Source organism: Juglans microcarpa x Juglans regia, chromosome 2D (assembly GCF_004785595.1).
Source record: "Juglans microcarpa x Juglans regia isolate MS1-56 chromosome 2D, Jm3101_v1.0, whole genome shotgun sequence".
Classification (NCBI taxonomy): Eukaryota; Viridiplantae; Streptophyta; class Magnoliopsida; order Fagales; family Juglandaceae; genus Juglans; species Juglans microcarpa x Juglans regia.
In genome coordinates, this window is record NC_054596.1 from 3,681,321 (window position 1) to 3,700,487 (window position 19,167).

The 19,167-nt window shown below is 36.4% G+C and overlaps 2 protein-coding genes across 2 annotated transcripts; both read right to left on the minus strand.

Annotated features, from left to right (window-relative positions):
* Positions 1 to 7,933: 7,933 nt before the first annotated feature.
* Positions 7,934 to 9,567, minus strand: LOC121249171 (alkane hydroxylase MAH1-like). The gene has a single exon (XM_041147877.1). The coding sequence runs from the start codon at positions 9,481 to 9,483 to the stop codon at positions 7,972 to 7,974; it is 1,512 nt and encodes a 503-aa protein (XP_041003811.1). The 5' UTR covers positions 9,484 to 9,567; the 3' UTR covers positions 7,934 to 7,971.
* Positions 9,568 to 14,482: 4,915 nt separating this feature from the next.
* LOC121249174 lies at positions 14,483 to 17,904 on the minus strand. Its single transcript, XM_041147880.1, has 6 exons — positions 17,768 to 17,904; positions 17,556 to 17,612; positions 16,103 to 16,261; positions 15,190 to 16,016; positions 14,986 to 15,097; positions 14,483 to 14,898 (listed from the first exon to the last, which is right to left on the minus strand). Exons 1-6 carry the CDS (start codon positions 17,777 to 17,779, stop codon positions 14,749 to 14,751), a joined length of 1,317 nt encoding a protein of 438 aa, XP_041003814.1. The 5' UTR covers positions 17,780 to 17,904; the 3' UTR covers positions 14,483 to 14,748.
* Positions 17,905 to 19,167: the final 1,263 nt, after the last annotated feature.

The following is a 19,167-nucleotide window of genomic DNA, read 5'->3' on the forward strand; positions in this document are numbered from 1 at the left end:
AAATATACTAGCTCATAAATTAGGCCAGTCCATCAAGATATCACTAGGAATAAAAAAGAGGAATAAAAGAGATATAAGGTTACAAATGTCAGGAGAAGAAGAAAGGACAAGAGGGATATATGGGTTATGAATGTCAGAGGAAAATAAGAATGGATCAAGGAGAATAAGTCAGACACGCCAAGGGGAGAAGTCATATAATGGCAGGGAGTTTCAGAACATGCCAGAAAGAAAGTAGGCCAATGAAAGAAGTTGACACACGCAATAAATGGGTATTGTGAGGGGAAAAAATACACTAGCCCATAAATTGGGCCCAGCCTATCAAGATATCATTAGAGACAAAAGATGGGGATAAAAGAGATATAAGGGCTGCAAATATCAGGAGGGGAAGATGGGACAAGAGGAATATAGGGGCTGTGAATGTCAGGGGAGATAAAAAGGGATTAAGTAGAGCAAGTCAGACACGTCAATGAGAGAAGTCATATCATGGCAGAGAGCTTTAGAGCATGCCAGAAAGAAAGTAGGCCAATGAAGGAAGCTGACACACGTAACAAATGGGTACATATATAAAGCATATAGCCAGATGAAAAGATATACACTAATGAACGACTTCTACTTCTCAGAGGAAATGAGCTCTCCCTTAATAAGATTTTCTTCTTCAAGCAACCCCTAAAGGAAGACATCGCCCTCAACAAGAAGAGTTTCAACCTTCTCTATACAGTGAGATATGAGGATCTATGAGTGATTGTAAACTGATGTATTATATTGGAGACTTCCCTCTCCAAACCCCGTGGATGTAGGCATATTGCCGAGTCACGTAAATCTTGTGTCGTCTCTTTTTACTTTCACAATATTTATTTTCCATTCACTGCTATCGACGTACGACCTGCCACGATATAGCATCACTGGAACACTGTCGGGGGCTCCAAATAATTCACATTGTATACCGAGGGTGTGAAGTTGCCTAGACCTGCGAAACACGACATCAACAATTTCGCTAGTCTGTGGGATATTTGTTATCCTATAACTAGCGTGTCCTTTGTAGGCCGGTAACAACACACTCTCAGAGTTCGTGATGTGAAGAAGAATAAACTGAAGTAATGGAAGGAAGAATAGTCAAACAATCTACGATAACACAAAAGAAGAACGCAATAAAGGTGGAAGAAGTACGATTTTTCCAGTGCACCAAATAAATTCCGAATAAAGAATGGAGCTTCTTCCAAATAAGTATTCTCAACTTTCTTAAATTTTTACATTTATAAAAAAGGGGGCGAGTAAATATTAACACGCCTAGTCGGAGATTCGAGCTCCATTGCACTCAGTTCATTCTAATGAACTGTGCAAGGATTAAAACACACAGTAAATATCGAATGCGTAAAAATCACGTTGCTCAGACGTTACAAGTAAAATACTGTGCACTTAAGTGCACAATAGAACAAAAACACTCTTCATACCTGTATAGTGCTCGAGGAAAACACTGTGCACTTAAGTGCACAGTGCATGGGCATGCACGTCCGTAGGCACGGCCACGGTGCACCAAGCGAGGGCATGGGGCCCAGCCTCCCGTGCGCTAGGAGCTCGTGGCGCCACGCGAGCCCAGTCACTAGCCGACGGTCACCACCTGGACCGCGGCCCTCACCAGGGGGCATGAGCTGTGCTTCCCGTGCGCACAGAGATCATGCCGTGGCCCAGCCACGACACGACGGCAGAGGGGGGCTAGCGCCCACCATGTGGTTCGCCGACCCCGTCTGTCTTTGCCGGAGCGTCACCTGCTACTCTGCCCACCAGGAAGCTGCTCCGATGAGAGTGCCACGCCCCGAGTTCGCTGCTACTACCGCGTGGTCAGCTTGCGTGAGACAAGGATCTCATAGCCCAAAAACTGCTATGGCACAAGGGGATTTGCGGGGACATTATCGGTGGTTCGCTAACCACCTTTGTGACCGCCTTAATGGCCACCTCCTATGATGGCCGCCCGCAAAACACATCTGCGAGTGCATGGCTTTATGCACCCGAGATGATCTCGGATCATGCACGGTGGATAGTGGTGACAGCCAACAGCTACAATGACCATCGGCATAATCTGCCACGACCATGGCAATCATCTCCTCGACATCACTCATTAGCATGAAGACCCACCTACCCGAAATACATGCACGGAGGCAACAAAACTTGCATGAAACTCAGTACGGCAGACTCAGCATGGGAAATTCTCAACTCAGTAATCTGCATGCACGGGCTTCTCAGCTCGGCAACACAGGCACAAACTACTCAATTCGGCTACTATCTACTCGGATCCTTTAGCTCGGAAATTATTGCAAGTGAAGCGCCAACTCAAAAACCATCACATGGCTACATCTATCGTATTTTGGATAAAAATGCAAAACTTACATGAGACTTTTTTATTATGCTCGGTTCGGCTATTCTATTTTGCTCTACTGCGCTATTTTGTTCTGCACGGCTCGGATGTTTTGCTCGGCTCGAATTTCCTACTTGATTTGGCTTCTCTGTTTGGCTAGGTATTTTTATGCTCGATGTGATTTTTCTGCTCGGCGCAGTATTTCTGTGCGGTTCGGCTATTCTGCTTTGCTCTACTACGCTATTTTTTCTGCTCAGATATGTTTTTCTGTGCGGTTTGGCTATTCTGCACTGCTCTGCTGTGTTATTTTTTTCTGCTCAGATCAGTTTTCCTGCGCGGTTCAGCTATTCTGCTTTGCTCTGCTGCGCTATTTTCTCTGCTCGAATCGGTTTTTCCTGCTCGGCTCAATTTTCCTGTTTGATTTTTCTATTCTGATCTGCACTGCAGCGTAAGCAAGCACAGACTCTCCCTGACTAATCAATAACTCCAGGTTTGCTACTTTCAAAATTCATGTGAATTCTGTTTCTACTAACAAAGTTATCTCTATCATTGAAACAAACTGTCGGGAGTGATAGGTCAAGAACCACCCAACCTACCAGAAACAAGCTCGGTCTCTAGATCGACCACGAAGTATAAAGCACAGGAACCGAGCTATGAGCACTAACCTGCTAACAGCTATTTTCAATGTAGTCTAAATGACTTGCCGAGTTTCGTGCAAAAAGAAAACAGAATGCGTTGGTGAGGGAGCAGGGCCCTCGGGCTCTGCCAACTTATAAGTGTCAATCCACGAAGTATAAAGTACAGGAACCGAGCCATGAGCTCTAGCCTGCAAACAACTATTCTCAACGCAATCTAAATGACTTGCCGAGTTTCGTGCAAAAGGAAAACGGAACGCGTTGGTGAGGGAGCAGGGCCCTCGGGCTCTGCTATAAGTGCCAATCCACGAAATATAAAGTACAGGAACCGAGCCATGAGCTCTGACCTGCTAACAACTATTCTCAACGCAGTTTAAATGACTTGCTGAGCTTTGTGCAAAAATCTCCATCGAACATAATCTCCATTGATCAGAATCTTCGTCAAACAGAATCTCCATCAAAGCAAAATCTCCATCAATTGGAATCTCTATCGAACGGAATCTCCATTATAAAAAATGAGTCATTAGACTCTCGCGAGTTCCGCGCTCGCACTATTACGCGGTCGAGTTCACTCTCACACATTTGAGCTTCGCGCTCGCGCTATTACGTGGTTGAGTTCACTCCCACACCATTCGAGCTCCGCACTCGCGCTATTACGCATCGGAGTTCACTCCCGCACCATTCGAGCTCCACGCTCGCGCTATTACGCTGTCGAGTTCACTCTCACACCATTCGAGCTCTGCACTTGTGCTATTACAGGGTCGAGGTCACTCTCGCACCATTCGAGCTCCGCACTCAAGCTATTACACTGTTGAGTCCAACTCCCGCACCATTCAAGCTCCGCGCTAGCGCTATTACGCGGTCGAGTCCAACTCCCGCACCATTCGGGCGCTCACAACATACGCGTACTCATTAAAATGCTGGATATCAGTTTGCAAACCCGTTCACCTTCAACATACCCGCCCAGGTCAGAAATTTTCTTAAAAAGAAACTAAGGAAATATGAGCGAAAATAGATTAAGGAAATATAAGAGAAAGAAGCTGAGGAAATATGAACACAATAAATTTTCTTTATAATTTTTAGCTGCAAAATGGTGCTAAAAATTAGAGGGCTTTTGTGAGGGGAAAAAAAAAATACACTAACCCATAAATTGAGCTCAACCCATCAAGATATCAATAGGGACAAAAGAATGGGATAAAAGAGATATAAGGGCTACAAATGTCAGGAGGGGAAGATGGGACAAGAGGGATATAGGGGCTGTGAATGTCAGAGGAAGATAAGAAGGGATCAAGGAGAGCAAGTCAAACACGCCAAGGGGAGAAGTCATGTCATGGTAGAAAGTGTCAGAGCATGCTAGAAAGAAAGTAGGTTAAGGAATGAAGTTGACACACACAACAAATGGGAACATATATAAAGCATATAGCCAGATGAAAAGATATACACTAATGAACGACTTCTACTTCTTAGAGGAAACGACCTCTCCCTTAATAAGATCTTCTTCTTCAAGCAACCCCTAAAGGAAGACATCGCCCTCAATAAGAAGAGTTTCAACCTTTCCTATACAATAAGATATGAGGATCCATGAGTGATTGTAAACTGATATATTATATTGGAGACTTCTCTCCCCAAATTTCATGGATGTAGACATATTACTGAACTACGTAAATCTTGTATCGTCTCTTTTTCTTTTTATAGCATTTATTTTTCATTTACTGTCATCGACGTACGACCCGTCACTATACAGCCACACCGGAACACTGCTAAGAGCTCCAAATAATTTATATTGTATATCGAGAATGTGAAGTTGCTCAAGCTCGCAAAACATGACATCAAGATAGAAGTATCGGTTCCTTTCTCCAATAGGAAAGCATAATGAAGCTGAGAAATGCTACAATTATCTCTGCGTAACGAAGCACGGCCATTGTAGTTGTATGCGAAGTTTTGCATAAAAAAGAGAAATGAGGAAGTTTTGTGGGATGGCTTCTGCAGGTGAGCGTTTAATTGATTGAGCTTATGGGGTCGAGATACGATGATGTGCAAAAATTATTTAGGATGCGTTAAAAGATATAAAATAAATAATAATTTTTTTTTTTTTTATAAATTTAAGTTTATAAGATAAATGATAATTTTATATAATATTAAAATAAAGATCTTGAATTTAAGTTTCGATACTATACTTTATTCTATTTAATTTAATATTTCATAACTTATAAATAAAATAAAATATTAAAATTTAAAATTTAAAATAAATAATAAAATTTATTTTTTTTTATAAATTTAAATTGTTAGAATAAGTGGTGTTTAATGAATTGTTGGTACGTTTTTGTGAATTATTAGGGAGTTCGTACTCTCAAGCCCGCATATTTACGCACCGAAAAGGTGTCTGGTGTGGCTTGTCGCTTTCGAACCCCATCCAACTTGAATCATCACAACTTCCACCTGTAACACAAGAACAACCAGATGAAGAAGAGTATTCAAACGCTATCAAGTGATAGAGATGGATGATAAAAAAAAAAAGTGATAGAGATTGTCGTGATGTATTCAAACTCTATTAAGTAAGTGACAGAGACAGTCGTGTGATGTATTCAAATTTCAAACACTATTAAGTAAGTGATAGAGATAGTCGTGATGTAAACAAACTACTGCGTGATAAAGTGGGAGGAGTTCTAGTTGCACTATGCTTGCTTGTATATAACGTCTCCTTAGCATTGGCATTGTAAATGTAAATAAAATAGATAATTTGGTTAATAGTTTATGAAAATGACTTGTATTAAATTATCCAAATATAAATCAAGATGACTTTCAACTACAGTAAACTAGCTCTTCCGGTTATATTTAACATTCACGGTATATAGACCAAATCTATTAAAAAACTATTTCTTTTTGTTCGAACACGCTCTCTTCCCTCTGATTTCTTCCTTCGATCTCTTCCTCTTGCTTATAAATTCTCTCCATTTCACTAGTGTGCCTTTATAATATTATTTTGAGATATTTTATTATTGATAAAAAAATTATTATTGAAAAAATAAATATTATTTTATTATTCTCTCCATTTCCTCCCACCAACATTAGCATTTTATTATCGAAAAAAAATATTATTAAATTTATAATATTTTATTATTATTTTGACTAATATATAGATAATTTAATGCAAGAATAAATTTTAAATAGAATAATCAAATGTAAAATTATATAAATTTTATATTTATATTTACAAAATCTAATGCTAGAATTGGCATTGACATTGGTTTCATTAAAATTATCTTTAAAATTTGATAAAAAATACATGATTTCTATAAATCTAAAACCTCACAAGCCGTAATCTCACATTGAATTCATCAAAATAATAATATAATTTATTTTTTAATAAAAATATTTTTATTTTTTTCAAATTTTACAATTACACTAATCACATATTAATTAATAATTTAATTTAATTCTTATATTATTATTACAAGACCGTTAGATATTAAATATAAATAAAAAATACTTTTAGAGATTAAAAATAAATAAAAAATATATTTGATCAGTAAATAGTAACACTTTAAATTTAAAAAAACTTATTCATTTATTATAATTCAAAATTTAATACTTATCTCTTTAATTAATTTAATGTAGATTTATTTTAATAAAATTTATCATATTTTATATTTAATTAGACTTTTGATAAAATTAACGTCAATACTGATGCGCTTATAGGTGTGGAGAATAATTTCTAACCATGGGGCTCCCTCTGCAAACTCTTTTACCCCCAAATGCCAACTATACCCTCTTCAGTGACGAGCGACGCAACAGATATTCTTTTACCATTCTCTTCCACTTTTGCAGCTGAAGACAAGTCTACTGTATTATTTTGGCAGCAAACAGAGCATTCTGTCCAAAATCAACCTAATCAGAGAATGGGACAGCAAACGACCCATCTTCCTCCGTCCTCTCTCCGAAATTTGTGCACTTTGGATAAGATCGTACTCTCCCAGACTTTTGCTCTAAAATTTTATTTGCATTTATTTAAGAAACATGTTACAATTTTTTTGTAAACTATAGTAATTTAATATAATACATCTGTTTTGTTAGATGTTAAATTATGTCCATATATAAAATTAATTTATTTAAAAATTAAATATATTTTTTAATATATATATATACATACATTTTTTAAGATCTTAGATACAATAATGAATTATATAAATACTATATACTCTTTTTAAAAATAATCAATCTATTATTAAAATATTAATTTTTTTATATAAATTTTATATTTATTTATATTTTTTAAATTAATATATCCGCTTACACACTCTATAATTATAAATATTATTTTTTTATCCAAATTTTTTATCCAAATATGATACAACCATTCTTACGTGACAAAGCAGTAGAAATTCTCCGAACCATTCACGTGCAGTCACTTTAATCACTTTTACGTATATTTTATATACTCTATTAATTATTACTTTTTAGTATAAAATAATTAAATGCACATATATGCAACATTTCTCTTTTTAAGTATATAGTTATGTATTGTATGGCACATAAAATGGAAAGCCTGGTTTCCACATAAGGTATATAAGTAAAAAAGGCACAGATAGATAGCTCTAAAAAGAGACATGCTTTTTTTCACTCTTACCTTATTGAAGTTACCTTGCTCATCAGTACTTAATAACAACCACATTTAATTCATTAATTGCAGCTAATTTTGATGACCACTTTTGGAGAACAAAGTACAAATTAGTTTGCTCCAAAATTTATTTATTTATTTATTTAGTTTAAGAAGATAACAGTATTTTAATTTTATTGATAAGTCTCACTTTTAATAAAGTAAAACCATATTTACGACCAGACACATAGATTACAGATAAACATAAAGAGCAAAACTCACGTACCAAAAATTAAAAGATCCAACCATAAACTAAGAAAGTTAAGAAATTACAAACGAAAGGTAAAATTACAAACCATAACTTTCTCCTGCGAAATTTATTTTCGTCAAATCAATCTCTTGCTTAAATTAACCTTCAAACCATGTTTCATATGAAGTATAATAGAGATGCTCGGCGAAACAGGATGACCTTCAACCACCTGAACATGATAGTTCCAAATGAGGGTGCTGGCAACCATTTTCATTTGAATGAAGCTCATGTCCTTGCCCAGACAAGTCCTGGGACCTGCATTAAATGCGATAAACTTGTAAGATGGTACATGGGCAATTCTTCCACTCTCCGAAATCCATCTCTCCGGCTTGAACTCTAAGCAATCTTTGCCCCATACGCTTTCCATCCTTCCCACTGAGTACAGAGAGAACAACAATCTCGTATTTGGACCAATACAATGGCCGCTAGGAAGAACATCAGATTGAACTGCATGTTTGTGTTCTAAAGGTACGGATGGGAAAAGTCTTAGGGACTCACATATGGCTCCATGGAGATAAACTAGCCCACTCAGCTTATCTATACCCCACTCAATCTCGTTAACGAGCAAAGTTCCTCTGATCTCTTCGAGAATCCTAGTTTCCACTGATGGGTGAGTTGCAACGAGCCATAGAAACCAGGTGAGGCCTGCACTTACAGTGTCCCTACCTGCCAGCAAGAGATTAAAAGCGGCGTCCCTGAGAAACTTGTTGGGTTTTGCAAAACCATCCATTTTTCCTCCTCCTTGCTCTATATAAGCTGTCAGTAAGTCGAACTCTGCTGTCTCCACCTTCTGGGTTTTGCCTCGGTTCAGTTCTTCACGCTTGGATGAGATACATCTGTTGATAAATTGATCAAACACTTTCCAAGCATCGGCTAGCCTCTTCTCTTCTCCAATTTGGAGCCATCTCTGCAACTTCCAAATGCTTTCTGGCACAACGTGTCGATAAAAGATACTCTCCTCTATTTGGTCGAAGGCCTTTTCGTACGCGACACTCGGCAAATCGATTGAGAGGCAATTGGTATCAAAACCCAAAACCATCAAGCAAATGTTATCAAAGGTGAAACGCTGAAAAACGTCTTGTAGATCCACCTCGTTTCCTAGACTTGAGACGCGATCCAGAACCGGAATAAGGCTCTTTTCCAACTTCTCCCGCACAACTTTCTGAAAGAACAACTCGAATTTGTTGTTTTTTATCAACGACTGAATCAGTTTCCTCTGGTTCTTCCACGAGTCAGAATCAGAATTGAAAATCCCATCACCTAGAGGTTCAAAAATCTCCCGGAACACGGGCCCTTTTTCGTAGTTGGAAAAGTTTCTGCTCAATATGTGGTGGATATTTGCAGGATCACTGGTGACCAAATAGTTCATGCTAGTGAGCCAAGGACCCTTAAACTCGAAAGTACCCCCATGATGTTTCAGAATCCCAGTTATGTACTCGTGGGCGTGCTGTACATTTTGAAGTAGCCCCGGAAGCATTCCGACGACCGGCCAGTTTATGATGGATAAGTGTCGGTTCCTTCTCCAATAGGAAAGCATAATGAAGCTGAGAAATGCTACAATTATCTCTGCGTAACGAAGCACGGCCATTGTAGTTGTATGCAGAGAAGCTTTGCGTAAAAAAGAAAAATGAGGAAGCTTTGTGGGATGGCTTCTGCAGGTGAGCGTTTTATCGATTGAGCTTGATGGGTCGATGATGATGATGATGATGTGTAATGAATTGTTGGTACGTTTTTGCGAATTATTAAGGAGTTCTGCGTCTGCCTCTGGTGTGGCTTGTCACTTTCGAACCCTATCCAACTTGAATCATTGGGTCGAATCTTATAGATTTCGTTTTAAAATCACTGCATTAGATTTATTGTATACTCAAATCTGAAATTTTGGAAATTTCAATTCATCTCAAGATCTACCGTTCATGACTGTCGGTATTATTTTATCAATCCTGCTTTTTGAAGACCTACTGTTACCTTTGACGAAGAGAATCCTAATTTTTAAGTCGCGTGAAATGAATGCTCGCGGCTTGCTGGACCCCGTTAAACGCTGCGTATTGAGACTTGACTTCAACATTGTCGTTTTGATACATGAAGCTAAAAATAAAACGACACAGAAAATTGTGCATTGATACCGTTGCTCAAATCACATGAATTTAAAATTTTTTTAAACAATTATCTTTATAAACTTAATATTTTTCTACGTCTCAAATAAATGTAATAAGTCTAACAATGAATAAAAATTACAAAACTATATAAAAACTAAGGTTGGGGTAAAAAATTAATTAAGAAATAATAACTTAAGTATCAAATTAAATTATTAATTAATATATAGTTAGTGTAATTATAAAATATGAAAGAAAAAATTAAAAATATTATTATTATTTTGATGAATTTAATGACTAATTTAATATGTAGTTATAGATAGAGAGATTTTAAATTTTAAAAAAAAATATATATTTTTATTAAATTTCAAAAATAAATTTAATGAAACCAACGTCGCTCCAACACAAGAACAACCTGATGAAGAAGAGTATTCAAACACTACTTAGTGATAGAGATAGTCGTGATGTAAACAAACTACTGCGTGATAAAGTGATAAGAGTTCTGGTTGCAGTATGCTTGCTTGTATATAACGTCTCCATTATAGGTGCGGAGAATAATTTCTAATAAAAAAATATATATATTTATCATCTCAATTTTCATATTTTTTTTATTATTTTATAATATAATATTAAATAATTAATTTATAAATAAAATATAATAAATAATTTTTAATTATTTAATATCATATTATAAAATAATAAAAAATAGATAAATAAGTAGCATTACTCGCGACGAGCGACGCAACAGATATTCTTTTACCATTCTCCGCCTCTTTTGCAGCTGAAGACAAGTCTACTCTATTATTTTGACAGCAAACAGAGCATTCTGTCCAAAATCAACCTAATCAGAGGCATCGGACGGCAAATGACCCATCTTCCTCCGTCTTCTCTTCGAAATTTGTGCACTTTGGATAAGATCGTACCCTCCCAGACTTTCAATGGTCTAGAATTTTATTTGCATTTATTTAAGAAACATGTTACTATTTTTTTTGCAAACTAGAGTAATTTAATATAATACACCTGTTTTGTTGGATGTAAAATTATGTTCATATATAAAATTAATTTATTTATAAATTAAATATATTTTTTAATAGATATATACATATATTTTTAAAATATTAAATACAGTAATAAATTGTATAAGTATCATCTATTTATTTTAAAAATGAGTGAATTTATTATTAAAAATTTAATTTTTAAATAATTTTATATTTATTTATTTTTTCTAAATTAAAATGTGATGATTGCGTATTTTATAATTATAAATATTATTTTTTTAATAAAAATATGTTTATAATGCAATTGTATTTTTTAAAAATTCTTAACTATTAAAAAAATCAAATTTATTAATGATGACTTTCTTGATTTTTAAAAAACTAATAAAATAAAATAAATGGGCAGGCACATGATTTGGGACTCATCCAATTATTTTCCTTCTGGAAAAAATGAAAAAGAAACGTTCGTCTTCCTATTCGTTGCCCGGCTACCATTTCTTGACCGACAAGCTTCAGTGTTTTTTTGATAAAAAGGATCTCGTTCTATTGAAGAGGACATATAATTTTGACTTCAAACAACAAGTCATTTATAAACGTTAATAGAATCTCAGTACACTATTGTGACTGATATGGTCTAGTCCAGACGGCTTATCTCTAAAGATCAAAATCTAAGAGATAGCACAACTCTGCTCCCAACAGAGTTCACAGTAACCAAACATAAAACTCCATACCCAACTAGGTTGAGTATGGAGAAACCAAACCCCAACATCACCGACTAAGCGGAGGGGGGACAACACCCTTTGGACCTAAGTCCGAAGGGACAAATGTTTTTGGGTTTTCTTGTTTTCTTGAAAATAAAGACAATGCATAAATAAATTACATAGAGAAAATACTGTAAAAAGGAAAAAACAGTGCACAAAAAACGCTTCGGAAGGGAAAACCGACGGTCGGTCTTGGGAGATCCAGAGTCGCCGGTTGGGAAGCTGCCGCGCGTTGCAACGGCATAAAGCTCCTTGGTGGCGCATGAGGGCCACGCGCCGACGAGCTTCGGAATTTTCGTCCCGCGCGTGCAGGCTACGCTCCACTCCGGTTGGGGCCGTGTTCGGTGGACGTGTAGATCGGCAGCTGGGAAACCTCCTAGTGGGGCGCATGTTGGCTATAAGGACTCCGAAGACCACGAACGGCGATTCTCCCTTTATTTGGCCTGAAAAAATGAAAAAGAAAAAAAACAAAATACAAAGAAAAATCAGAGAAGTAGAAGGAAAGAGTGAAGGGGGAAGGAGCCGAAGCTCCCACCCCCTCTAGCCGGTCTGAAAGAGCTGGGTTTAGAGAGAAAGTTGCGGTCTGGGTTTGGGTTTAGAGAGGTTCCAATCTAGACAAGCTTCAGTTATTTTCTCAGAATCTCAGCTCCCAAACAATAATTTTCTCAAAGTCCTAAACTTCCTTCAAAAGTCTCGTCCTATTCTCTTTGTTTTTCCAAATTACTAAGAGTAATGTCTAGAATTGACTTCGTTAAAGTTATCTCTAAAATTTGATAAAAGTACATGATTTTTATAAATTTGAAACCTCTATAGCCATAATTTCATATTAAATTAGCTGTTAAATTTATCAAAATAATAATATAATTTTTTTTAATAATTTTTTTTTTCATATTTTACAATTACATTAATTATATTTTAATTAATAATTTAATTTGATTCTTACATTATTATTACAAGATTGTTAGAAACCAATGACACTGCTCTTAGGTTGTTGTCTAGCAATGGCCGTCGGCGTGTCGTCAAACATAATTTTATATTTTTATTTTATTTTATTTTATATTTTTTTAATATATTTAAATATTTTTAAAAAATAAAAAAATATACCAATATACTAAAAATTATGTTCTTAATTATCAAATACAAAAAAATTAAAAATAAATAAATAAATACATTAACAGTATGACAAATTCAAGCGACATACTATTTCTGAAGTCCTAAACTTCGCTCTCAGGATTTAAAATCATAATAATAATAATAATGATAAGGAAAAAAAAAAAAAAAAACTAGAGTTTTTGCCCCTTTGTGAGATTTCCTCGCCAACCAATCGATCTCAAGGCTCAATCTTGATAGTAATTCCCAGCACTTCGAAATCCAAACTTCACAACGCAGACACTGTAGCACAAACTCTGTATTTTTCGACGTTTTCTCGTCAACCAAATCAAATCTGAAAAACAATTAGCTCAAAATAATTTGATCAAGATCGTCTCGTTGGATCGGCCATTTCTCCTCAAATGCTCGGTAGTAAGGACCAACAGTTGATTAAACTGCTTTTAGTTCATTGCAAAACTTCCAAAATGAATTTGACATTGACCACCCAGTACGCTCGAGCTTTTGCTCCCTTGTTCGAGCTCTGGGAAAACTCTCTCCTCCTAACGTAACCTTCTCAAATTTTTATAAGAAGACGATGCATTGACTGGGTTTGCTTCTTTTGAGGGACGATTCATCTTTTTCATCTTCTCTAATCTGAATACTCTCACCTTTCGGATCCGTGGACCTTCCATAGTTTCTAACTTTCTTCGCTTGCTACTCTTTTCACCAAAGCTCTTTTCATAGAATGGGTAATGATTCGGTGAAGGATGTTTTTTTTTTTTTTTTAAGAAAACAATGAGACGCTGACGTGTTAGGTTTTAGGTGTAAAAGTAATATTTACAACGTCTGAATGCAAGATGCTCTCATTTTGTTCCCGTTGGAGGGCGATGGAACAGCAGAACTCAAGATTTTACAGGAAGTTGAATCTGCTGACACCAAGTGGTGCTTTTATCATGATGTCTGTGTCCCCCAAGCCTCCTTGCCCTCGATGTAGTGGTTGCTCCTGCTCCAGTGACAACGACGATGCCTCCATGGTTGTAGCTAAAACTGGTCTTAATTTTAGAACCCTCCCTCTTTTATCTGGCTATTACCATATCTCATTACAATTCTCACAATCCAAGATTACTATTCAGTTGTGCTGAACGTGCCTTTGTCTTGGGTGTAGGACGCCTTCTACTGTCTGAACACTTTGCGTTTTGGTGCTTATTTTGATTCTGATTGGCCGCGGGCAAGGATAGATCTGTCTCCCTTCGATTTAGGAGGCGTATCTCAGCGTTGATGCTTTAGCAGCTGTTGCTCAAGATGATGCTGATCATCCCACGAAAAAATCTGACTTTAAGGCTTCCCTTGGCGTCCATTGTGGTATCATTAATGGCAAGTTCCAGAAGGTAAGCACCTTGGCCTTGACACTTCCAGTGTTGCCGCTCCTTTTGATCTGATGGCTCCAGTCATGATGATTTAACAAGTGGAGGATTTCCTGCATCTTGAAATCCAAGGGTACATCGAGAGAACTTGTCACTGGCAACAATTACAAAGGCCTCTCGTGACTGCAAAGTCTTAGGAGGTCTACAGGAAACTTCAGTTTCTTATCCACGAAAGCTATCTTTGAGTCATTGTTGAGAGAATGAGAACAGTTCTCAGTGATGCCCTTTGCCCAAAATTTGCTGTTTACATTGCCTGTAAACCAAGTGATCCTTTCTCTGACTTCTCAACCTCTTGTGGTCCCATCTTCAAGCTGTCCTGAATTTGTTGGCACAGCTGAGGAAGTTCCAGTTGATTTTTGCCGGAATTCTGACGCCTCATGCTGATCACAAAACTTTACTTGCTCACTTGATTCTGAGATAACTCCTGCAATGCTTCTACTTCTTGTTCTGGAGGCCTTTTTAGACTAGAAAACTCAACTTCTTGCTTCTGCTCAGACTTCTTTATGTTTTCCCTCTTTTGTCCATCCATCACAGAATTTAGTGTCATGCATTGGCACCTCCCTCACACTTGATGAATTAATAATATCCATCAGCTGTTCCTCAATCTTCTTTGTCCTCTTCAACAATTCTATACATTTAGCCTACCATTCGAAGAGATTAAAAAAAATCTTCAATGAGTTATTTTGAAAAGGATCATTCAACATTCAAATAGATATCTTAACATTCACCTTTGATGTAAGTAGTGAAACATCATTTCCCAATCCGTGGCTTATATGAAAAAAAGTCTGGTTCGTCATAATAGCTTCATTGTTTTCTGACTCTTGGGATAATTGCAGGTCGCTATTTATTAGACAAGAAAAGGAGCAAGCGTGAGGTCAGTAATTAAAAGGAAAAGGGAAAATAAACATAAAAATAACTAGTAAGAGGCAAACCTAAGGCCAATAATATTGTGCCTCATTTCAGTTTGTGGTTCATTTAGTTTCCCAGTCATTTGATTCTCTAGTCCTTCTAGCTCGATCAGCTTTTCAATTAGTAGACTTTGTTCATCGTGATATGGAATCTGTTTGGAGCAATCTCTAATTTGGCAATCATGCGGCAGATTTCGATCTTCAATTACTTGATTTTTCTGTTCTTGAATGACACCATCTGCTTGTTTTTCCTGAATTTGTTCTCCGGTCGATTTAGTTTTGTCTTCTGCTGCGTTCAGAATGCCCACAACCACTTCAATTTCATGCCTTTGTGTATGACCTTGTTGTGAATTCATTTCATCTTGCTGTTTATGTTGCTGCTCTTGAGAAGGGCATGACTCTGCAATCACTTCACCTTTCTGTCCTTCAATTTGTTCATTAATCAATTCAAATTTTAGCAGTTTTGCTTCATTGTGTTTTCCTATGTGTTCCTCAAGCAATTGAACATCTTCTGCAACTTGGTTGTTATCTTCCATTTCATTGACCTCTGGCTCTTGGTCACTTTGCGCTGCTGCAGGCTTTTGTTCTACTAATGTATCAATTTGGTCTTCAGTTCCATTCAACTGCCTATGCTTTCCTTCGAGATAAAAATTACCGTTTTCAACAGGAAGCATATAACAGTTTTCAGAAGTTTTTAGAATCTCCCCCGTCTCAGTAAGCTTTTTCAAATGATGCCTCAAAAAACTTTCATGAGCCCATGGCAGATCCTCAACATCTTTTATAATAAACTCTGATATTGCTTCCTCAGTTGATCCCTCCCCATTCAATCCTTCAATCGCCCTTCGTATCATCTACACAAATTGTCATGTAAAGGTAGGACATCTAAAATCATCAGAGAAATAATGGAGAACACTGTCAAAGAAAAAGAGAGTATTACCAGAGCATAGGTGGGGTGATCAGGGGTGTGCAAATCAGAGAGCTTCTTACAAACATATTGTTCGATGTGGCTCCTGAGAGCAGGTCTGAGGGCATTGTAGGTAAATAAGGTTGTATACTTGTTCATGGCAGCATCAATGATCTTGTTTATCTTTAGTCCCTGCGCATGGTGTTCAAGAGTGTTGTTAACAGGGGTTGGGGCAACATGTGTAAACATGGAACATAGAATAGACTGGTTCAGCAATTACTGATTCAGCCAGCTAGATAAATAGCCCCATGACATTGTCTAATGTAATGTCATCAATGTAAAGCTAGAGGCTTGGACACACGATATGCACAATAACTTGTTGATAAATTAGTGATGGACACGAATTAATTAGCATAAATCTCACAAGATTGTAAAATTTATTCAACAGAACTCACAACCTTGTGATAAAAATTCCTTTAAAACGAAGCAAAACCAATAGCAATGACAAGAAAAAGTATCCAGATTAATCACATATGGCTTACTATAAAGCCCTAGAATAAAAATATGACTAATAAACATAACTTTCAGCTTACCATGCTCTGCTTTCTCCAATGAAATGGGTTTACTAAGAGTTTGGAATCTTGTTGACTATTTAACACGGGTAGCATAGGTAAGGTAAAAGTAAGGGGTGTGGTTTTTGCAAAGGTGTCCAATCTCCAATATTGTTCAATGGAATATAGTTAATCCGTTCAAGGCCTTAAACACACAGAAAAAAGGAATCATATGCATAACCAGGTATAATCATCCAGACCATTAACTATCAAAATACATAAAAGCAAAAAGAAACAAAAGGGAACTTGTATTATATCTGAAACATTTTCCCCCTTTTATTCCTTTCCAGACACCCCATTGCACGTTTTCCATGAAAACAATTAGAGAAACCCATATTCTAGTGTCAAACATATAACCAACATGGGTTCCTCACATATTTTTACAAAAATGTCCTTGTAGCCTAAGTTGCTATGTAAAGGGAATAAAAAGCTAATATCTAGTCAAAATAACTAAGTTACTTAATAAAAGGAAAAAAAAAAAAAAAGTATTTAGGAGTGCAAGAAAGAGGTAAAAAACTTTTTGAGTACTTAACCAAAAAATTTAATGGACATATGTTAGTGGATGGAAACTTATCTACTAAAATTATTGTGAACTTGATTATACTTTATTGTTCTTCTACTCATTAAAAAACACTTCATTGTTCTTTCCAATTCTACTCTCAAATTTATAATAGGACATCTTTATTGCATAATGATTACTAAACCTAAAATGACCTAATTTGATGGTCAAAGAATCCCAGAAACAGCCATGCCAATTTAGAATCAGCGCAAGTGTCTGCCTCTGTGTGTGCGTGCCTATACAATACGCTTTTCGAACACCCAGAAAATATAATCAAAAAAGATAAGTATACCGAAGAGGATAGTAAGAAACATACATAATGAGGGTCGACATCTGTTCTCACCCCTGATTTTTCTTGCTTCTTTTTTGCCTTCTGCATTGATAGTTAAAGAAAAAGTAATTCAATTTGACAAACCCCAAAACAAAAACAAAAATCAGGAAAAAAAAGAAGCCAAATAATAACACTTTTTTTCTTACTTGGTTAGCACAAAAATTAACAATTGGACAACGATTAGAGAGAGAGCTTACAGTTACAGGCATTACGGCTCAGTGGATCTTCTGATTCTTGACTAGCGCAGGCGCCACAGCCGCTCAAAAAGGGATGCAAAGTTTGTAACGGTGAGAAATGGTAGCAGGAACGCTATTTAAGCGTAGGATTAGGGCATGTTGTCTAGGGTGGGCTCCGACTCCGTCAGAGTCGGAGTTGTCATTTCCGACCTCCGACTCCGACAAAAGTCGGAGCCGAATTTCCCCTCCGACTCTGACTCCGAACGTAGTCGGAGTCCGATTCCGATCGGAGGTCGGAGCTCCGAACTCCGATTGGAACTCCGAACGGAGGTCGGAGCCCCGACCTCCGATCGGAGTTCGGAGGGAGTTCCGAACGGAGGTCGGAGCTCCGACTCCGAATAAAATTTCCGAACTCAATTTCGGAAATTTTGTTCTTTTTTTTATTATTATTTAAATTTTATTGTTCAATTTCGTTTCAGATAGTGAGCAACATATATATTTTTTTTAAAAGTAAAACGATCTACAAATATTTGGTTTATTCAAGAGTTTTCAATAATTTAAATATTCGTTCTGATTTTATTACTGAATTTTGATTATATCTTTAATTTGTTTTATGTCCGCCTGAAATTTAGCATTAAAAGTACTCATGACTCATGAGTTGAAAATTACATAAATTTAAAATTTTATAAAAAAGAATGATGGTACGAATTTTTATAATTCGATTAATTTCAGTTGGATAATAAATTCTAAACGTTTAAGAGAGGATGGATAAGTACTAATAGAAATTATAGAATAAAGAGTACTTATCTCACGTCTTTGCTCGGGATATAACTACATAAATATAACTATATAAATAGTTTAAAAAGTAAATAACATGTATGATGTAGCCATAAGTTATAACAGTCTCATTTATAACGTAATAACAATATGACTATAATTTGAAATATAACTACAATTCGATTAAACACGGATTTCACTTAAATATTTTTTGTTCCATTGGTCATGCTTGAAATGAAAATAGAAAGTAGCAATCAATAGATGAAAAAAAATTGATAATAAAAAATTGAATACGGTAAAAGAATATTTGATTCTTACCAAGAAAGGAGGTTCTCTCAACTCCATCCCAACTCTCAAGTAGCGTCCCTTCCAGACTCTCAATCATCGGTAATTATGTTAGCATTCACAATTAGATCTATAAAATCATAAAAATTAGAAGTTAGAAACATTAAAAATAATTAAATCATCATTTAAAAGCATATAAATTTACCCGATTCAAGCCTATAGCTCTCGGCATCAACGCCAACGGTATCTAGTCCAATAGGCGTTTCACTTATCCAATTCTGTGTGCAAACGAGGGCCTCCACAGTTGACGGTGACAATGAACTCCGATAAGCATCCAACACGCGACCTCCAGTGCTAAA

What these genes read in the sequence shown, in the direction of transcription:
- LOC121249171 (XM_041147877.1), bottom strand. Translation starts at nt 9,483, where the DNA reads ATGGCCGTGCTTCGTTACGCAGAGATAATTGTAGCATTTCTCAGCTTC.
- LOC121249174 (XM_041147880.1), bottom strand. An exon ending in CAGATGTCGACCCTCATTAT is followed by an intron (nt 16,262 to 17,555) that starts GTATGTTTCTTA and finishes CACCATGCGCAG; the next exon opens with GGACTAAAGATAAACAAGAT. An exon ending in CACAATATTATTGGCCTTAG is followed by an intron (nt 15,098 to 15,189) that starts GTTTGCCTCTTA and finishes TCTAATAAATAG; the next exon opens with CGACCTGCAATTATCCCAAG.